General features: G+C 38.7%; 3 protein-coding genes, 1 long non-coding RNA gene and 1 other non-coding gene across 8 annotated transcripts in view; 2 read left to right on the forward strand and 3 right to left on the reverse strand.

Moving 5' to 3' along the window:
• pla2g10 (phospholipase A2 group X) overlaps positions 1-3,352 on the forward strand; it is a 10,511-nt gene extending 7,159 nt beyond the window's left edge. The window contains exons 4-5 of the mRNA XM_025064854.1: positions 1,609-1,715; positions 2,304-3,352. Of these exons, the coding sequence (XP_024920622.1) occupies positions 1,609-1,715; positions 2,304-2,446 (250 nt within the window). The 3' untranslated portion in view covers positions 2,447-3,352. The remainder of the gene's footprint in view (positions 1-1,608; positions 1,716-2,303) is intronic.
• The window catches only part of LOC103392633 (uncharacterized), a 21,578-nt gene extending 4,319 nt beyond the window's left edge, over positions 1-17,259 (reverse strand). The window contains exons 1-6 of one of the 3 annotated variants that reach the window (XR_003052537.1): positions 16,906-17,259; positions 16,719-16,800; positions 11,854-11,955; positions 11,115-11,163; positions 9,576-9,625; positions 9,332-9,411 (exon numbers count right to left, since the gene is read on the reverse strand). This is a non-coding gene — a long non-coding RNA (uncharacterized LOC103392633). Of the gene's footprint in view, positions 1-9,331; positions 9,415-9,575; positions 9,626-11,114; positions 11,164-11,853; positions 11,956-16,718; positions 16,801-16,905 lie in introns of all 3 variants that reach the window. The other 2 variants (XR_001761402.2, XR_522936.3) reach the window with 2 other exon arrangements.
• Positions 7,790-7,861, reverse strand: trnat-cgu (transfer RNA threonine (anticodon CGU)). The gene has a single exon. It is a non-coding gene; the product is annotated as a tRNA-Thr (tRNA).
• Positions 17,260-17,269: 10 nt separating the features above from the next.
• galr2b (galanin receptor 2b) overlaps positions 17,270-22,400 on the forward strand; it is an 8,127-nt gene continuing 2,996 nt past the window's right edge. The window contains exons 1-2 of one of the 2 annotated variants that reach the window (XM_025064850.1): positions 17,270-20,899; positions 20,980-21,362. In XM_025064850.1, the coding sequence (XP_024920618.1) occupies positions 20,989-21,362 (374 nt within the window). In that variant the 5' untranslated portion in view covers positions 17,270-20,899; positions 20,980-20,988. The remainder of the gene's footprint in view (positions 20,900-20,979; positions 21,363-22,400) is intronic. The other variant, XM_008329295.3, reaches the window with a different exon arrangement.
• The window catches only part of axin1 (axin 1), a 33,640-nt gene continuing 32,585 nt past the window's right edge, over positions 21,346-22,400 (reverse strand). Inside the window, exon 18 of the transcript XR_003052527.1 lies at positions 21,346-21,478. The gene's annotated coding sequence lies outside the window, so the exon portion shown is untranslated. The remainder of the gene's footprint in view (positions 21,479-22,400) is intronic.

Raw genomic sequence — 22,400 nt, forward strand, 5'->3', positions numbered from 1 at the left:
GAAATAGCAGCGATGCCACAAAGACCACAGTGCAGTCACTTTACTTCTGTCCAGGGATGAGTCGATACAACTCTCAGTCCTTCACTTAAATTAAATGTGAAAGGCTGTCATATCAAATACGGCACAAAACCAAATTCAATATGATTATAGATGTGCACCGATTTAAAGGTCCTATACTTAGTTCGGTGGTGGTGCAGCAGAGAAACAGTGGAAAAAGCCCCCGCCCACCATGTAGACCACCCAACTCTTGACACTATGTAAGTCCCAAGATGAATCAAGAAAGGGATCTGATGCAAAGCTGTGCCATAATAATATGTTCTCACCTAAAGATGAAAACACCTCGAAGTAAAATGAAAACAAATATAATGCTACAGTGTGCTTTACTGACACTTTCCCCTCAGTGTTCAGAAGAGCAAGGTTACTCGAAAGGTTACTGTTCAGAAGAGCAAGGTTACTCGAAAGCAAGGTTACTCGAAAGGTCACATACGTACAAAAAGGTACAGACTGACTCAAAGGGAGTCCACAAGGAAGTGAAGCGGCATTTGTTTTTAAATAATTACTTTTCTTACAGTAAAGGGCGTGGAGCACTAACTACATCCTTCAGAAAGGAGGGTAACATAGCGCTGGTTCTGTTTGGCATAAGCAAACACAAACACTGAGCAGGATTGTCGTAAGGTGGGGATAAACAGGTCGTCTGCATATTGCATAACTTGCTACTGATGGTCCGGAAATTATGTCAGAGACATAACAAATTCTAATTGTTAAAAGCTGTGTGAATGTATGTGCCCACGTGCCCTTATGTTAACAGAAAAAAAAAAAAGATTCTCAGTAGAATCAAACTACTAAACAAGCTCTACAGTCATCAATCACACTGGGAAACCAGGAATGAGACGTTTGGCGGGTAAGGGAGTGTGTGCAATAACAACAATAATCTGTACAATAACCACAAGTTCAACTTCCAATTTATACATATGTGTGTGTATATGTATGTATATATGTGTATATATACAGTATATATATGTGCATAAGTAAGTGTTTTCTTGGAACAATGTGTTCTGATCAACCACCCCGAAAGAAATCCAAAATAAAAACTTGGCAGACAACAATCAGAGTATTACTTTTTGACCCAAGTGTTCCTTGTGTTCCAACTACACAAAACATAACCAACAGGTTTAGGATTATGCATTATGTTTACAATATGCAAATTTAGTTTTTCAGGTTAGGTTTTTCAACTAGTATTTGCGCTTAAGTATCTGATCGGATGATCTACAGTTGTTTTTTTTTAGATGTTCAATGTTGAAATGGTCACCAATATTGGACACCGATACCTATCCTAAGTATCGTCTTGAGCCATTCCTAATGCAAAGACACAAATACAACAGACATTGGTTAAAGCTAGCCAGTAGCTAAACATAATCAAAAAGGTAACAGAAATCCAAAACTCTTGTACAAATAAGATTAGTCCTGTGAATATCAAAAGGTAGGCCTAAAGATAGAGTAGTAACAATTGTTGGAATTTATCTAGAATAAATAAGTTTCACAGTTTCCTCATCAAGACACACCCATAATACTTTACTTTTTTGTTGTTGTTGCTTAATATCAACGCAGATGTTGTTTCCGTCATGACTGCTGTTATGGAGAGGCCGAAGACAAAGGCTGCAAAACCAAAACCGCCCAGTATCACTGGAAGTGTGATGACGAGATACCTGAGTGCGGTACTGAACCTTTACTGTGTATTATGTGTGTGTGTGTGTAACAGAACACTGTCTGTAGTACCACAGCAAACAAATATTGAATGGGTTTTTGAGGCACACCTACTTTTATAAACAATACTAAAAAATGCAACCCTCCAATCTGATGTTTACTCAAAAATAAACATCAAATATGAATGTTAATCAAAAAAAGGGAAAAAATTCTGGCCCCTGTTGGTGCAGCAAATCACAAAATTGGCCAAGTCAATGTGAATAAACACATACTTGTATAAGATATATTTATCCATTTAAAAAAAAACAAAACGTGGTTGCTGTCAGTCTCCGTAGACTGTAGACATGCAGCAAAAACTGCATTTGAATATGGTAATTATGTGAATGCAAATGCCCCCCAGATCCCATGTGATCCAAGAGTACATTGCTCAATGGCACTACTAAACCTCATTAAGAGAACAACCCTAATGAGTCTACACTTCGGAGCACCAAGAAAATGGGTTCTTTATTGATCCCATAAACATATCTGTATTCTCGAGAAGACTACTTTCACAAATCATGTTTCCAACCAACTTCTCCTGACTCTGTTCTCCTTTGCAGAAGACCTGGAGGACCACTGTGAAGAACTGCTGTGCGAGTGCGACAGAGATTTTGTCGAATGCTTAAAGAGAGCCAGATTTGATTTATCTTACAAATTTTGGCCAAATTTTATGTGTGGGCACGACCATCTAACTTGTAACTAGCTGAAGGACCTGCTTTGATTTTGTCCTGAAAGAGTCACAAAAGCAGGATTTAATATTTTTATATTCAGAGTCCTGATTGGAATCTAACAATGGTTTTTATTATTTTAAGGAAATATATCTGTATAGTCAGACATCAGGCTACTCCAGCCATTTTTATCTGAATAGTCATTTTTATGTAAAAAAAAAAATTATCAAGGTAACATTTTATAGTCCTTACGTTTGCTACATCTTCAATGAACACCTTTGGTTATTGAAGCACAAAACAAACTTTTTTTCTTTCTTTCACTGCTACAGTATGTACTGCATGTCATTGACATAATACATTAAGATTTTACATGCCACTCCATTAGCGGCAAACAATACAGCCACTTTAAAGGTGTTGATTGTACAGCTAAGCTATGCGCTAAAAGCTTAAAATTTACTAAGCTATATTGTCAGGTAAAAGAATTTAGCCCAGACTATACTATATATTGTAAAAATCCTGAAATGATTTAAACGTTGGTTAAAAACAACAGGCAAATGCTGATGCTAATGAGATAATTTACCGCAAGGCAAGCCCAGTAATCGTTAGCCAAAAAAGACTGAAATATAAAAAAGTTGTAAAACACAATATATGCAATTTTTTTTAAAAAAAATTAAAAGTAAGCACCCAAATGGCTAAAAGTTGGTATAAGTAGAATAAAGTTTGTATGGAAAAAGGTGTAGATAATCAGCACACACTATGCTAAAAACAACCCCTAGTGGCACTTAATTAAAAATAACTAAAAAGAGCCAATAAACAGTATAAAATTGGTTAAAAAAAACAAAACAACAAATGAATAAAAAGAATTGAATAAAACCAGAAGGTTATGACAGGATTGACAAAAAAGACATACTGAGAAGATAAAGAATAAATATCCCCAAAAAGCTACAACATCGTCAAATAAAATATAAAAATTAACAACACAAGTGCCTTAAACATAAATAGTAAAACCCTGTTAAAAAGCTAAGATTCTGATCCTGAATCACACGCCACGTTCACTTTGACAAAGATAACAAAGGTCACAGCAGCAGTGTCTGCCCGCACAATGAACACAGAACCTGAGCATTCTTGTGGTGAGGCCAGATTAGATGTTTAACAGTGAGGACAGATCAGGTTGCTAGTTCTCACAACACTTCCCCCTACACGGAAAAAAGTCATGCATAAAGGCTAAAACGCTAAAAATCTTTCTCTACACAATCTATTGGGGAAATGCGGGTATTGCAGGGAGTAATGTTATAAATTAGTAATATAATTTGGACAAGTTGGTCGGGCCGGATTAAAACGCCAAATGGGCTGCATCCGGCTCGTGGGCCGTAGTTTGCCCATGCCTGAGCTAGATTCTGGATGCCTGGCTTTCTAAAACACGATCAGGTTGTCACTGGTGTACCAACCATTTATTAAATTTACATCTGGAAAAGGCCAACCCTGGAGAGGTTCCTTTTTATAATAATATTATAAAAAAAATGTTTTGCTCTCATTGGGTTTAACAAATGAATCCAAATGTTTACACAGTATTCCCACTGTTGTCAACTCTGTGTGGTACGAAGTGAAGTTTTCACACACAGAGGACACAGTAATGTGCTCTCAAATGCTGCCTGTTTTCATTCCAACCCAGTCCACGGTGGAAGACCAAACCTGTGTGTCTACATGCCTGACAGAGTTTAGACGCAATTTGAACACTAGGACAACATGGGTACAGGTTGGACTCTTCCTGTTAGATGTTAGCTTCAGGTTCCCCTCGACGTATTTGGAGGATTGTTTGAAGTTGATTTAGAAATCAAACCATTTTTCTATTTACAGCCAAATCTTAAAATCATTTGATTAAGTTTAGTTACTTTTTATAAACTAGTTGTGGCGAATGTGTACTCATTTTTGACTGATTCTTGGTTCTTACTTTTTCTTTTCTGTATTTCTGTATATTAATATTTTGGATTTATTTTGCTATGACTTAACTAGCGCTACTATGCTATTAAACATTTGATTGACATTTAAAGGAATTTTATAACTTTGCAATCTAAATGTAATCTGTGCTACATATTAAACATTTGATTGACATTTAAAGGCATTTTATAACTTTGCAATGGGTGTATGGGTGTCTGTTAGTCACCCATGTATTGTATGTGTATTTCTGAAATAAATTCAGTAAGGGAAAGTCTGTGCAGTTTTATTTAGATGTTTTTGTTAGAAAGGAAAAGAGCCTTTAATTACAAGCTTTCTAATAAATGAACGGCCTCTTGTTCAATGTGGTTTTCAAACATCCTCCCGTACTAAATCTCACTACTGCCCGCCGACCACGGTAGGTTTTAGGGGTTTGGCTGAAGGACATCATTCAGTTTGCTGTCAAGTCTAAAACCTCCATTTCCTCCCAGACACCCAGTGAATACAATCATGTCTGTGATCACAGTAAACAACTTTTTCCAGATGTCACTGCTGCTGTGAACTTGTTTTAGGTCTGTCTTTAGGTTCACACATCAGTGTTTGGTGTTCTATTAAAAAACACCCAGATATTTCAGAAAAAGCAGTTTCTCTGTAGTATAAATACTGCACAAACAACAACAGAGCAAACAGCCAGTACAAATATTTCATCATGCTTAAATGACCATTGAAGGCATTTTAACCCTTTAAAACGATGTGTATTATACTTGCTACACAAGTCTGAGAAAAACTATATATTAATTATTCACGAATCCAACTCTTGACTTAAATTGTAATTTCACTCGTACTGTTAAAAAAACATTTGCTTTAAAAACTAAATTCAAGCTTTTTAAAAATGACATAACTGCATTCCCGTTATAATAAACTTTCTGCATCACGCCTACGTGTATGTTTTTTCAAAGTGATGCACCGGATAGGTACTGGGTTTTATCTCCTAACGGCTCGTCACGTGGTACAACCTGTTTTCTGAGCTGACGGAACCTGTTCCCAGAAATCACGCACACACGCTAAAAGTCTTGTTTAAGATTAACGTCAGTGTGCAGCAGTCAAGGGTGTTTTAGTCTTTCTTTTGTTTCACTTTTGTTTCTTTTTAAAACAGTATTTCCAGGTCTTAGTTTGTGGCCTTTGTTACTTGTACTGAAGTGGTAATTTAATAGACAAAATGACCAAAATGTAAACAAAACAACGGTATAATACATAAACATAGATGTATAATGTTGAAATTGTTATGGTAAATGTCATTCTATGCAAATAATATTCAATGTTATTAATATTTAATCAATATTTTTTCAGGTTAAAAGAAAAACTAAAAAAAAACTTTTATAATTGTTATTCTATTCTATTTGTAATAAATTATACGGTATCTGATGCACTTCAATGTGTTTCCTCATGCTTGTGACTTCCCCTGAAAGACTCAAAAACAGGTTGAAATGCTTGTGACTTCCCCTGAAAGACTCAAAGAACAGGTTGAAATCGTCCGCTGGATGTAAACCCATCTTTAATCCAACCCTTAATCTCGCTAAACTCGAAGTTTATTTACTATTTCGGGGGAATCAACATTACCGAATTATTCCACTAGAGGGCGGTATTAACAATATTTCAATGAAGAGGGGTTTGAAATGTGTGGCGAACTGGGAGCATTCTATTCTTTTAAAAATGATTTATAAATTAAACAGTATAAACCATTCCCTCCACACAGAGTGTTAAAATTAAAAAACGAACCCTGTCAAGCAGCCATTACACATAATTTTCTCCCTCTCTCCCTGTTTTCTGACTTTCACACAGCTTGAAGGTTACGTGAGGAATTCAAAAACGCCGACCCTGCTACTGTATGTGGCGTTTAAAAGGACCTGCGAAAGATCTATTTAAACGACTGCCTTTAATTGCTTTTCCCGGGTTGGAGGCAGCATAACGAAACACATTCATTTTCACTGTAGTGCGAGTAGACCGCAGTGCGCATGTGCACTATGTACTGCCAGAATCTGGGTGAAATCGCTGAAAATTGGTCGTTGTTACATTTGTATTCAAGTTTAATTATTTTTCTGTAATATATTTAAGACAATGCAGTATTTTCCAACTATTTTACATTAGGAAAATCCAATATATTTCAGCAGTGTTATATTTGTTCCACCAGTGCAATTTTTCTCAACTGTTTAACAGTTGTATATGTGGTGTGTACTTTACTTTTTTTTAAAGTGTAACATTTGTATGCCAATTAATATTTTTCAACTGTGAACCAGTAGTATACTTACAAATTAGTTCGCTTACTATGGGCACCACATTACTTCACTGTATATTCATTATTTTGTTTTTTCTGTTATTTTCTCGTTATGCTTTATTTTACATTTACCTCATCTTTTTATTTTATTTAATTCCTAATCCTTTATTTTTCTCACAGGGATAAATACACTTTTCTATTCTGAATCTAAATTAAACTCAGGAGAGCAGAAAAAGGAAAAATATATTAGAGAATACATGTAAAATATATGTAATATATATATAAATATATATTTGAATACAAATTAAACATTACATTAAAAATTTAAATTTACAATTAAAAAAAATACATTAAATAAATATACATATAAACATTTAAAGTTTTCATAAAGATTTAAATTATTATTCTTCTTATTATTTTAATTACAGCAGATTCACAGACAAACTACCACTTTACCGCACTTCTCTTCTGAGTTCTATATTAGTATATTCTATACTAAGTCGCCTTTCCCCCTCAAACTCAGGGTATCCTCTTGTGTGTTACTACTTTACGGACTGCTGAGTAAGTGTTTCTTTCCCCCCACACGGAAGCAGTGTCAAGTTATTTGCTTCAATCACGTGTCAGTCCACAAAGTGAACATAATGATCCTCCGCAGCATGGACTACACCTGATTCACAGGGACCGTTACCAAGGAAACTGTTCCACTGCTGAGTGTGCAGCTTAAATATGGAAAGGGGTAAAGGGATTCAAGTGAGGATTTACTGCAGGTGTGAAAATAAAAATATATATAACCCATGACCCATTCGATAATTAATAAACAAACAAAATACACTTGAAGAATAAAAATGAGAGCCGGTAAAAGACTGACAAAAAACATATAAATAAAAATTCAAAAAAGAATGGAATAGAAATAAGTATAAAAATTAAAATAACAATAGGAATGAGAACCACAGCAGAAAATGGTAAAGAAGTTTCTTATTGTGTAAAAGCCTCATATACAGTATAACGTGGGAAATTTAGGAAGACAGATCTGCACATATAGATTTGATAACACTCAAATCATAAAGGTTCTAATGAATAAACTAAAAAAACGAATAATGAACGTAGAAGTAACGTAAAACTTTTAAAAACTATTTAGGTCACCTTCCGCGTTTCATATGAACACAAAAGGCACGGACGGGGTTCGAACCCGCGATCTTCGGTTTACGAGACCGACGCCTTACCACTTGGCCACCGCGCCTGCGCTTACGACGGGACTGCAATTCTGTTTAAGTAGACGTTCAGCACACATATACCGCTTTAAAAGACAAAGAATTACAACGACGCTGTCTTCTCGCCTTACATGACCGTCAAACCTACGAAACGACGCGTACCACGTGCTGTTGAGCCTACATTACACACAGAGAGGTTCAACAGCGAGTCAGTAGAGGACGCTGCTGAGATTCGTAGATTAGTACCACATAAACTGGTGCTACAGTGCTGTTGAAATACTGGATGTATTATTGTCTTTTCGCCACACGAGGGAGCTGTAGTCCTTTACATGAAAAAACTATACGTTCCCATTGTGAAACATTTCTCTGCCTTTCTGCAGACAACGCACTTTCCGGAATACAGAAAGCGATAGACTGGTAGGTATCTAGATACATTATTTTTCCTGAAACAAACTAAAATAAATACTAACACACATATATGTCCCTATGTTAAAATAGAAATAACATTATTATACAACATGCAGGATGGTCTCGGGTACAACAGTGGTGGGAGAAGGGAACTGCAACAATGGAACAATATAAAAACAAACGAACCCCTCCCCAACAGTTTTACATTTATATTTTACAGGGAGTAAAATCCAGGACTGATAGTACATGGACTCTTAAATTAGAATCAGAGTTGGTGCTCATTGCCAAGCATACACTCGGTATCAAAAAGCTCTGTAGCCGTATCGTATCGCAACGGAGATGCTACTGGCATCCTTTCCTGACTGTGTGGTGACAGTGCAGCTCTTTACAGAGATGCTATTAGAAACTTGCTTTCCCTGCTTCGCCTGCTGCTTTGCCGTAGGACACAAAGTCTGTGATTCACCAAGAAGCAGAAAAAAAAGTGTAGAGTAAACAGATTGCACATGACACATGGCGATAAAACGATGAGGGCAGAGAGAGAGACAGACTCTTGATGAAAATTTAATTTCTTACTTCTCTCTTCTAGACAAGGTGGATGGCCCTGGGGACGAATGAGCTCCTAGGTATGTCTGTGGGTACAATACTGTCAGGGTTCTGCCACGGATCATGTTTTGTCTGTCCAGTGACAGTTGTGAGGAGCGGGTGATGGCCATTATCTCAGAATTCCTCTCTCTGCAGCACCAGTTTGTGTCTCTAGCTTTAAGCCAACTACAGAGTTAACTTTCGGAGCCTCCGTGTCCAGAGGTTCAGTCTTCCTCCCAGAATATCATAGCAAAGAACGGGACACTAGCAATGGCAGACTGGGAGAACTTGCTCTAGATCAAGGACTATGTTTTACCCTAGGTCATTTGCTCGCTTTTTTGGTGTACCTCTAAATTTCTTTGTTATTTTTTTCTTACTCACTTATTGTCTACAGTGGAACCTAGAGATACGAGCGTCCCGACATACGAGTATTTCGAGATACGAGCAAGCCTTCGAGCAAATTTTTGCTTCGAGATACGAGTAAAGATTTGAGATACGAGCACACTTACCGACGCCGACGCTAGGTGGCCGAACCCTTCACGTTTGTCGACATCTCCCACGAGTCTTCCTTATTGTTGTCTTGTGGTGCCTGCTAAAGAAAGAATACAAATCGAAAAAAAGCAAAAAAAAAAAGAAGTTATTTCTAAGTTTATGGAAGTTACGTAGTGTACGTGTAACGTACGCTATAAAAAAAAAAAGAAGTTAATTCTAAGTTTATGGAAGTACGCTATGGAACCAAGTGTATCTACGTACGGGCCAACTCTCTTCCATCCCTCCTCCTCCATTAGCCGCTACTGCATCGTCTGTCTCGAAGATAAGAACTCATAATTAAAAACACATTTTATTTTATATCACAGGAATCTTTATATACTACAATTTTTTGTGTGTTTAAGTCTCTATAGCAACTAAAAACGTTTTTTTTCCAATGTTATTAACACTAATAAGGGAGTTTTTTAGAGGGCCGGAACGGATGAAGTTTTTTCCTGTTATTTCTTAGGGGGAAAAAAATAATTTAAGAGACAAGCACCTCTAGTTGCAAGCTTGGTCCTGGAACGGATTATGTTCATATCTCGAGATTCCACTGTTTATGTTTTGGTTTTATGGAATAAGTCAGTAACGTCTGTCTGTCTGTCATGAATCCATATTTGACAATTTCGTTTTCATCCCGAGGCTCATACGTGGTCTGACACCAGTCTTCAGTTTTAGCCTTTATTCCTAGAGTTTGTTACATTATTTATCTCTCCACAAAAACAAAGTTTCTAAAATGCCAGTGATCATTTCGAAACTGGTGTTGATTTAATACAGAGATAGTAAAACTATTCATGATTCGCCCTGATTTGAAATTGGCCGGAGATTTCACCTCCTCACTAAGTGGTGTCCACAGTAATGAGTCAGAAACCCATCAGAGCCTCGTGTATAATGGATGTGAAACTAACATACTTTTACCGCAGCAATTGCGACAGAGACCCTCTTGTCAAACCCTCTTAAGAATTTCTCCAGAAATGTCAAATTAATGCCACAAGTAATTATATCGCTTTTAAAGAAAAAAAAAAAAATCAAAGGATATTCATCATCGCATTTGGTGAAAGGGTCATTACTGTGTTTTCTGAAAAGAAAGAGGAAGTACAATCTCCGGCTTCATTATAGACAGAACATCTTTTCACCATCTGTCGTCTCTGGTCGCTAAGGGTTTTATCTGCGTCATGTACACTCGCTGCACCTGATCCCAGCAAACTGACGGCGGAGACTGGTCCACCTGTGGACGTGTTTGCCAGTGAAGTGTTGCTTGGGTCGCATTTGAATGTTGTTTAGATAAGAATAATGAAAAGTCATTTCAATTAGTAAACCCGTTGGCCCGTCGGCCTTGAATCAGTTGAAATCTTTCACACCGCACATTCTCAGCCCATTATCGTCACTGCCTACAAGCTGTGAAAGTGCTTTCAATGACAAATCAGAAATGCCAAGGTTTTCGCATTGTTAAAGAAACGGTTTAAAATCATCATTTCACTTCAGTTTGCATTGTGTTAAGAGGCTTCCCGGTAGAAGAGCTCTCATACTATTTCCACGTTCCCCGCACGGCTCTGCAGGATGAATGGAAAGTGGAAAACAATGTGTTTCTCTGAGAATGTTTTTCATCTTCCTGTCAGCTGTGTAGTATACAGGAAGTAGATTGGCATTTCGTGGAACACAATTTCTTTCTTTCAATTCGATGACTCAAAACGTTTGCCTATAGCTGCTCTAAACTGACTATAAGTACGCATGTTAGCATGGTTGTCCAGGGTGCACCCTTACCTCAGCTGTTATCCAATTGAGATTGGCTCCAGTACCCCTCCCCACGACCCTGCAAAGAGCAACAAACAGATCATGGATGGCTGGATAGTTGCAAATTACTCACAATGTACTCTGTATAAAACTTGGGTCTGTTTAGTTGAACACAACCCTGATATACTCAAGAATTGAAGAAGGACACAATGAAGATCTTCAACAGCACTTTTTCCTATTTTTTTCAAGCCATCTGCTGCCACCTTGTGGAAGGTGGAGGTCACAATCACATAGAGGAACAAAGATAAATTGTTTGCAATAAATAATGTATTGCTTTTAAACAAATGAAGAAAATGTTCCACGACGGTGCACGTTAGCGTGCCAGGGCACGGTGCTTGGAATTCACATAGTCTTTGTGTGTCTACCTATCGCCTTCAAACAATAGAATTAGTGATGCTTTGAAAGCGGCTGTGAAAGCAGTTATAGAAATGGCGACATACCCCACAAAATGCTATAAATCGAGAACGACGTAAAACCGAGGACCCCCTGTATATGCTGTGGCTAAAAAAAAAACACCCAAATTTACTCCAATCACAAGCGCAGGTTTGAAGATAAACAAAGTAGAAGACAAGATGTTCCCGGCAATTTAACGAGCGGTTTCCAACTCTGATACGAAATCTCTGCAACTATGTTTTTTTTTTTTTTTGCCCTTTCACTTTGTCTGTCTCTGCTACTCATTTCTCCCACAGCACATTCACACTTCACAGACCTATGCCATGGAAACAGCGGAGCCTCTGCTCTGACTTGACGCCAAGATCAATAAGGAGTCAGTTCAGCTTGATCAGACTCTGTCAGACTCACTCCACCCCATCTGTGGGAGGAGAACACAGTTTTAATTGCCGATGGATTGTTTTCAGGACCCTAATGAAGAATAACAGAAAGTAGATTGTCCAGTGTTGCAAAGAGAGAGAGATTTACACAGTTTGAGGGAAGTGTGTCTTTTATCTGGTGAGTCTGCAGCACAATGTGAGACTCATCCACACAAACTGCTTCATCTGTGTTGAAGAGAGAAATTGGTAGGATGGTAAATTCGATTGGAAATGTGAGGGGTGTTGCCAGAAAACTAGTGTTGGACCACAGGTTCCTTTCTCTCTTTTCCTTTTATCTCTAGGACAACTTTTTATTCTCACTCATTCTTTTTGTTTCCTCTCTTTTTTTCTTTTATTCTCCATCGGAGACAGGTGCCTGCAGATCAGTGATTGTAGTGCTGTCAGTTATTTCTTCTATCCTCCGCAGCATCGCAAAATTTGCACACAAAATCAATTGTCTAGCACAGGGGTGTCAAACTCATCTCAGTTTTGATTAGATGTCAAGTGGGGCACTCAAGTACAATCATAACATAATTACCTATAAACAACAAGCAGTCCATGGTTTTCCCCTTTGTTTTCCTGCAAATGTACAAATATATGAGAATATATATATCCATCCATTTGCATCCGCTTATCCGTTACCGGGTCGCGGGGGAAGCAGTCTCAATGACCGCCAACCAAATCACACTGCACCGTACCAACCCCCCTGAACCTTCCTCCAGGTGGTGAGTCCACTGGAAGGTACCAACCACCCTGACCGGGATTCAAACTTGCCCAGGAGGTGAACCCTGGGGTTCCACACCAATGACAGAGACATTGCCTCTGGGCCAAAGCACCACAGAATATATATATACATATATTTAATGAGATGTTTGACAAAACATCAGTAACATGCAGTGTTTTTTCACTATCAACATTCATCAAGCGGACCGTACTGAGCTCCCAGGTGGTCCAGTTTTGGGCCCACGGACCGTATGTTGGACTATGGTCTAGCGTGTGGAATGTAAGATTGGTGCTTTTAATTTGAAACTATTCAAATATAGCGAGACGATTTCCAGAAATGTTTATACAAAAAACAATGAAAATCATATGTACAACATATTTTTAAAATAATTAAAAGTAAATATTCTGTGTGTAGAAATGTACAATTTTTCAGATTTTCTGTCCAATATGGTTCGTTATGATAGTAATTTGGATGCAAAGCTGCAGAAATCACATTGATTAAGAACCAGTTCAAAGGTCCCAGAACTCTGTATTTTCTAAGTGCTATCCACTGTAAAGTACATGGTGAAATGTATGAATTCTTATATCTATCTAATAAAAAAATCATTTTCCTTGGGTGGAGTTATTATCTGCCAGCTGTTTCTCTCCTTGTCTTCAGCATATTTCATTGTTTTCTGTCCTACGGCTGGTACTGAACCAATCTTCTTGATTCCCTGTTGAAATATAAGCTGCCAAACAATAATGTCAGTCTGCCGTTTGCTCAAGGATTCTCTATGAAGCCACTGGCTCTCGGTGAAGGTTCAGTTCAACGTGGCACTCAGGGGTCAAATCCAGCTCATTCATACTTGTATCAACGGCAGGCTTAAAAGTGTACGTTTCTAATAAAACCCTTTCGAAAATGCAATGGTAAATCCATACCACCTCAGCTCCGGTGTAATTACAGTACAACAAACTCTGACGGCGTGCAGAAGGTGAGGTCAAGAAATACTAAGAGTCTAAGCAGGTAGGTTGTCCAAGATGGTGTTTACCTCTATTCATACTTTCTAGAAATACCAGAATACCAGGGCACAGAATCTGCTTTATCGCTCTATATATTTAATTATATCCAAACACTACCAGGGCACAGAATCTGCTTTATCGCGCTATATATTTAATTATATCCAAACACTGCGTAAAAGCTCTGCTCACTTCCTGTAAACAACAAAGAACGGTTAAAGCTACATATCTTTATTTTTCTTATATTATTTTTAATTAATTCTATCCTTAGTTTATAATAAATTGTCCAATATGATGACAGTGTTCAGTATAAGTTTGATGGTTCGCAAACTTTTTCGGCAATGTCCCCATTTTTGTAGATAGATGCTATCGCTTTGCTTTATTTTAAAACCAAAAAGACAGAAATTCTCACTGTAAAAAAAGAAAACAAAATTCACAGTAAATATTAAAGATTTTTCATTTTAATTTCTGTGCCACGCCCCTGCATATCTCTGCAACCCCAAAGGAGCCCAAGCCTCACTTTGGGAATCACTGCGTTAATCCAATGCTAATGATTATTTAACACAAGTTATTTGGATTTTTTTTTTTTTTTAATTTATGTTATTACATGGTTGTTCTTTAATTGATTACAGTTAAATGAGCATTCTAATGATATCGTGTCTGTACAACCATCCACCATTTAAAATAAAAACATGACCTTCGGATTAGAAAAATGTAATCATTCATGCAGAACTGTGTTTGCATGTCAGTACAGTGTTGCCTTTTTCTGGCCCGGGTGTGTCGTCGCTGGTGAAGTGGCGGAGGCTTAGTTATCAACACTTCCATGTAATTGAGTTGAGAACATGCCATTATTCCAGAGCTGCTGCATCTCAGAGCTAATGAGCCTCCCAGCATTTTTGTCACATATTCAATATACGAGCTGTTCGACGTGCTGGTCACTGAGGTCTCGGAGCTTGTTATTCACACAGGCTGTGTGCATGAAGCTACAACATCTGTCCACGGGTGCGACGGATAAAAGCTGTCATTGCATTGAAATCTCTCATGGAATATTTCACTTCATAACAATAACCATCACCAGCCACAGGAACTAATGCTAAGGCTAACAGATGACTAAGGAGCCTAATTATTTCTGCTTTTCTTTAGCATTATTCCCTGTGGTTAGATAGAAGAACACCAATGACAGAGACATTATCAATCTGCTAACAATGCTATCAAGTTATTTGGATATCCACCCATCTATCCATCCATCTATCTATCCATCTATCCATCCATCCACAGGGGCTAATGCTGAGGCTAACTGATCGTTTTTGGAACATTGGGTCGCATCTAAATAAACAGACAGTGTCCCGTTGGCCCTAAAAGCACATTTGCCCAATGGGGAAAATGCCTGGTCGTACCAAGGGTTTCATGCTTGTGCCTTACAGTAAGAAAGAAGTCTTGCAAGTTTGCATAGAGCAGTGGTTTTCAAATTGGGTGAATGTGAGCCTCTCCTATAGAATAGAGTCCAGCCGAGTCCCCCTCCCCTTCCTGCCCCAACCCACACACGCCTCTGCAGTAAATGCATCGTCTGTGCACTCCAGGCAATGATGAGTTTCAATAACAACTGCTGGATGGTATTTGAAAACAACACAACTTCTTAAAAAGGGCACCCAGAAACGATTCACAAGTTCACTTCCGGCAGGCCTCCCTTGTGACTCTTTGGCGCCCCCCCCCTGGGGACGAACGCCTCACCTATTGAAAAACACTGCAACAGAGTTCATCAGTTTCCTCCCACAGACCAAAAACATTCAGACGATGATCATTTGATACTGTAAATTGAACATAATTACATGTGTGAGTGGGAGTGGGAACGGTTCCTTAATGGACTGGAAATCTGTTCAGGGATTGGCTACTCCTACTCTGCATCATTAAAAACTTTAAACAACACAAAAAAGGTGAAATCCCAGATGTTGCTGTGATTTGCCATAATTCTATTTCTATATTTTATATATATTATATTTTATTTAAAATACTGTAATTAATTCAGAGTATACAAAAAAACAACAACAACCAGAAAATCAATGTGTTGGTTTCACCATCATTTCAAAGTGGACCCCCTCTCAGTTGCCATGGAAACAACCACACGAAACAACACCCAGAGGTATTACCGAATGTTAATTTACGTCCACCCAGGCCAGACTTCATCATGTCCCCGCCAAAGAAAACAGCTAACCTGGACCAGTATTATCAGAGGACCTTGGGGAAGACAATTCTTCAGCCTCCTCCGCTATGACATCCATCCATCCATCCATCTATCGACTTTCTATAGCACTGTATCGATTTTTCCCCCCCGAACAATGAACATGCAAATATTCACAGTGTTGGTTTATTTTATTTTGCTTTAATTTCATCTCTACGGACATTACAAATCTTGATTCCTCTGTTCCAATTCTGGTGATCTGATCTTAAGCATCTACGTTTACAACGCTGTCACTTTTCTACAATTAAACTCAATATATCGTTGTGCCTATAATATCGCAATATATCACATCGTTATCACATCCTTATCTAATGATAATGATGTGTTATGGTAGGTCATGGTAGGAAACAGGCTGGACCCAATTGTTTTTCAGGTTCATTAACAGAGCAAAAAGGAAAAAAAAACTCACAGGAATGAAGCATCGTAGAAGATCGGCCCCAGTCCCGCCGCGCTTATTAATGCGAGGATCTATCTTAAAGTAGCTATTGTTGCCGACGTACTTTTCCGCGGACGGACATTTTCACGTATCAGATGGCATTGATGACAACCGGATGACTCATAGTTCTGAACGAGCAATCAGTGATAATGATCCTAGCTACACTTATTTTTATGTGGCGCGAATCACTCCAGCCGTGCGCCACATTTGAATAATTACAAGTGTCAACTTGACCCCGCACAGATTGCCTGAACTTGTTTTTTCTTTTAATGGGATGGTATATTAAAGTCTTGTCAGTGGTGTGATTCAGTTGTGTATTGCATACAGTAACAAAACAAAACAAAAAAAATGTAACAAATAAAAGGATTTACCTGCCGGTCATGTAGCGTTTATGTAGCATTCCCAAACGTTTCCACACCAAGGCCCCTCCGAACAGCATTAGCTTCTGGAAACCTACAACAAAATATGACCAGTACAAACACATCAACTTCTAGAATGTATTTTCTTACATGTATTAATATCCATTACATGTTTAGCATAAGAAATTTACTAACGCACATGCGCTAGCCTGCTACTTGCTAGCTAGCTTGAGGAGCAGAGCAGCTCGATAGCAGGTGTAAATAGCACAATAAGTCTACACTGATTACGATGTCATCATGCTGAAGTTGCAGCTGTCATATGAGATGCTTTCAGGTACCATCAGAAACCTGAGAATCCGACGATTACGACAAAGTACAGAATGAATGCTTCAAAGGCAAATACTCTAACATTTTTTTATAAGCAATAAAAAAAACGTAAATTTAAAGAACATTAAAAGTCTAATCCCCTACAATGGCTTTTATTTATTTAATTTCAAATCTCAACATACTCAATCTATCCTTAGTGGATTTCCTGTGGAGAATCAAAAGTTAAAACAGAAATAATCAGTCTTATTAATGTTACTCGTGGTGTCGCCTCCTGTCTTAAATTGAAAAAAAAAAAAAATACATACTGCTGATTTACTGCCATTACATTCCATTTAAGCTCTAACACAGTGTGGACACATTATTTTTCCCAAACTCATCAGGGACAAACCTCGTCGACCGGCTTTAATTGATTTGTCAAATTGAATTGTGCCTCTTCCATAACCAGACACATTAATGATTAATACAAAGGCGGTGGCACAGTGTGATGCCGGGATCCGCAGGCCGATCCCTCAGAGGTTTGATTGGCCAACCTCCTCATTACTGCACCGACCGTGCATGGATTTCTCTTCTTCATTCCTCAACGGCACACATCCTTATTCTGCAGTGCTTAAAAGGAAGTGGTGAGAGAGAGAGAGTGAGAGGGAGAGCGAGAGAGAGGGGAGTGGGAGGAGATAGAGGAGGAGGGCGAGTCCTCAACGGGGGAGAGGGGTGTAGGTAGGAGAAGGAGTTGGCGGAGGATGGAGAGAGACAAACCAGCAGCCCGAGCCCACCGTGTGGACAGAGAGAGGCATCAGTTTGAAGTATCAGTACCAGCATCTCTTCAGAGCACCTTTGCCGGGAGTGTATTTCCCCCGATTTGAACCGAGTGCTGCAGCTTTGGGTTCTGTTCACCCTCCTCTTCCCCCCGCCCCAGCTTCATCATCATCAGTCTGGAAGGTAGGTGCATCTCAGTGCATCTTTCTGATTTGCATGCTGATTCTGCTGTTCAAAAGGGAACACACTCGGGAGACTCCCCGATTTGGATTTGTTTGCAGACCTTGCCTGTGTTTTTTTTTTTTTTTTTTTTGCCTTCCAAAAATAACCAAAAATCAATGTTATATCTTTGTAGTTTTTGGATAAATAGCATCTCTTTGATTCGTCAACGCCGGTACCTCTCGTGACAAGTCAGTTCCAGGATCCCCCAGTCTCATTCACTTGAATGCTGCTGTTCTGTTTAACCATGATACCAAATTCTATTTCTATTTGTATCATCACATCTGACAACGCACTCAGAGTTAAGCCAAAGTCCCAAGGTTCCTGAGTCATGTCACATCCCACCTGCCTTTTATCAGCTCCTTTTTTCTCCCCGGCCTTGATAAAGTCGCACATGAAACACGGCTCCATTTCTTCACCCACATTATATCCACGTCAAGAAGAGATGAGCTGCAGTAGCAGCAGGAAACCTTCGGGATAAAATTTTTTTTTCTTTTTTTTTTTCTAACTCTAAGCATCAGTAAGAAACCTGTGATAACCACAACCTTCGTCTTTAAACACTTTCACTTGACTCCCAGCTGAGGTTCTGATTATACCGAGTGACTTCCAGCAGAGTTCATATGTACAGTACATAAAATAATTGATGACTTTTTTGGCTTAACAACAGGTAACTGGGGGATTTTTTTATAGCTGACTAAACCATAGTTCTGCTGCAGGAGATTCTCGCTGCTGAAATGATTGCTTTGACTTCATGTGGTTTCAAGCAATTGTATCTGGAAAGAAGCAATAGTTTAGACCAGCGGAAACCCAAAACCTCGTTGAAAGATTATTACATTTTCAAAACAAAACATCTTTTAGACTTTCTTCTGTAAGTATCAGAGTCTGAATGACCTGTTTGAATGAAAAAAGTAAAGGGATATGACTGGATTTTTTTGATTAATTAATAAAAACTGAAGTAAAATTTTTCACTGCGGCCCAGTACTAAATGACCTACGGACCGGCACCGGTCCCCCAACCAGGGTTTGGAGACCCCTGATTTTTAACGACACATATTTGTGCAACCTTATTTCATGCTGCTCTTATGCTTTGTGTTCCCAAGAATCATAAAAAAAAAAAAAAAAATTCTAAGCCTTGCTAACCTGATGCACATAGCTCTTTGTTTGACTTCATGTTTTATTCCAGGGTCGGTGAGTTCACTACGACCACATCATGAAACCGCTGTTGAATATGGGGGTGATATTGTGACAATATTGAAGGAATCCAAAGGTCGAAGGTGATAAACAAGGGTTATTTTTAGATTTTTTTTTTCAAAACAATATCTGGAAACCAGGTCTCTATGCTGCTGCACAGTGACCCCGTTGAATTGCACTCAACCAAATCTATCTTTTTTTTATCCATCAGTCTCATCATTATCTCTGCTGCTCTGTTACCCCTGTGATGACAGTTTGCTCACGCCTGACGTCAATGCGAAAAAACACAGATTTACAAAACAGGAAACAGATAAAATCGCTGTTAAGTTACATAAGAAGTGTGTGATCGATGCTGAAAACACGGTTGTTGTTCAGCCGAAGGGTCAAGGTTTAGTCAACGCGTTGTTGTTGTCAGACGTTGAAGAAGAATGGCCTTGGTGCTTAGAGCTCAAGGAAACAGAAACAAACATTTTTTTTTTATCTGCCCAGTAGCCGGAAAAACCTGGAAGCACCGCATCAATTTCGAACCATACGAAATGAGGGGTTTGAATTAGTTTTACGTTCACGGATTTTATATAGCAGGGTCTCAAATGAGTGTAATCAACATGATAGCAGTGCAGGCTAACTGAGCATCACTGCAATGCTTCAACCCACCACCGTGCTGCTGCTGATTCTTTTCCACACTTCCGGTTTCTCAAACCTAAACCTGTGTTTTCTCAGCTGCCGATCATCAAAAAAATATATGTCGCTAAAAGTATATGTAATATAATATGATGATCTACTAGTTTCTATTTGCTCACAGTTCACTTAAGCGACGCGAAATCGCAACGTGTTTAGTTGAAGACGATGTTCATCATGACTCATCCACTGCGTCCATTTATCAAGTCAGAAACTGAAAAATTGCTCAATATGATGAGGCATTGCTTTGATTTCCTTTTGCCTAAAAGGAAGAAAAAAAAAACAAACAACAACAAACAAACAAGACTACAAGTAATTGACCTGCTATTCATGACTTTTAAAATAATGGCACCGACATTACAGGAAACGTACAAACACTGGAATACTGCGAATAAAAAAGTCGTCCCATACAACAATTTCACCAAGAGCCTTTGCATCGACAGCGTTGTAGACGTTCTTGGGATCACACGTACGCTTCTGAAAACAACGTCAATAAGTAACTAAAGGTCACCGCACACCAGCCAATTAGGGACAGCGTTCCATTTCTTAACTTATTAGTATTTGAAACATGACTCCACCGGACATTAATTAGAAGCAACATGTCGACATTAACTCCACAGGGTTTTATTTTAAAGCTGTAATTAAAAATTCTTCCGCTTGGTCATTAACAGCTTTCCTCTAAGTGAATTCTAATCCAAACAGGAAATAATTAATTTTTTTATTAATGGATTGAAGTGGAAAAATAATTCTTTTGAATGGCCTTGACCTCCGTCGTAGGTTGAGAGCTGAATTTCTGGCTAAATCTAAGGTATTTAATAATAATTATTATTATTATTTGAACTTTCAGGTGTTACCGGTAGATTTGCTGTAACAGGATGCCCCCTAGAGGCACCAAGTGATCCTCTGGGAATCGAACCCGGGACTCTCTGCTCTCTACTTGCAAGGCAGGCATGCCTAACGCTACAATATGGAAGCTTAGGTTAGGGGTTCCCAACCCCCGGTTCAGGGACCAGTGCCAGTTCATAGGTCATTTAGTACGAGGCCACAGAAAAAATATATAAATTAAGAAATGTGTTATTATTAATTCTTTCCTGTTGTTTTTTCAGAAATCCAAAATGGCCGACTTCGAGGACTTAAGCAGGTCTGTAGGTCAGAACAACGCGTCCGACAGCTACCAGCTGAACCCCACCAGCGTGATCGTGTCGGTGGTCTTCTCGCTCATCTTCCTGCTGGGAACCGTCGGCAACAGCCTGGTGCTGGCCGTGCTGTTGCGGAGCGGACAAGTGGGCTACAACACCACCAACCTCTTCATACTCAACCTGAGCGTGGCCGACTTCTTCTTCATTATTTTCTGCGTCCCGTTCCAAGCGACCATTTACTCCCTGGAGGGCTGGGTGTTCGGCTCCTTCATGTGCAAAGTGGTGCACTTCTTCATCAATCTCACCATGTACGCCAGCAGCTTCACACTGGCTGCCGTCTCCGTTGACAGGTCGGTGATTCGCCGTTCGCCTTTTCCCATGATTACTTGAACCTCACTTGTTCACTTCACGTGTTCGTCGACTTCCGTACGCATCGCTCGCGAGTCTTCCGTATTGCGTTTGCGTCCTAAGAGAGAGAGTGGTAAGGATGGTAGTGAGAAGAAGAAACGCATGATGACCATGGAAATAAAGCATGAAATTGTCGATAAATATGAGGTGATGCCCACTAAAGAAAGACAAATACAATACAAATTGAAAAAAGAAAATGTAAGCTAAGTTCAGTTAAGTTAGATACGGGCACTTCAAGTTACTAGCTCGATCCTGGAACAGATTATGCTAGTATCTCAAGGTATTACTGTAATAATGATAATAATAATAATAATAATAATAAATATTATTATTATTAGTATTATTATTATTAGGTTATTATTACTCAGGGGTGTCAAACTAATTTTGAATCAGGGGCTGCATACAACCTAATTAGACATAAATAAATAACAAAAAGTCCATATTTTCCCTTTGTTTTCATGCATGTGATAAATCTTCATATTTAACAAAATATAATTTTACAAAACATTCCCTGAACATGTATTGTGTATTTTTTGTATTATTTTCAAAATTCTTTAAGCGGGCCGGTTTTGGCCCACGGGCCGTATGTTTGACACCCCTGATGTAAACGCTGCATCAGTCCCTCACTGGAATTCCAATTGCCTTTTTTAAACACTAAGTGCATAAACCGTTTCAGTGCTCTAAGAAACAGCAGTAGGAACAAAACATCAGGGAAATGTGAAATATTTGAAACTTTAAACAGCTGCTCCAGCTGTAATCGAACATGGTATGACAGGGGGAAACCATCAAAGTAATATCCTATGCAGAATGAACCCTGAGCCATCATTATATTTGTCATCGACTGAGTCAATATGGACAGAGCCCACGTCCATGGCCGCCCATGGCCTCTGCTCAACAGTGGGTGTGTTCGCACTAAAGAGGATTTATTGTATTTTTTTTAATTTTTTTTTTTTTTTTAGCTCCTGACACTTTCGCCTGAA

The sequence above is a fragment of the Cynoglossus semilaevis genome, chromosome 17 (assembly GCF_000523025.1).
Source record: "Cynoglossus semilaevis isolate Cse_v1.0 chromosome 17, Cse_v1.0, whole genome shotgun sequence".
Classification (NCBI taxonomy): domain Eukaryota; kingdom Metazoa; phylum Chordata; class Actinopteri; order Pleuronectiformes; family Cynoglossidae; genus Cynoglossus; species Cynoglossus semilaevis.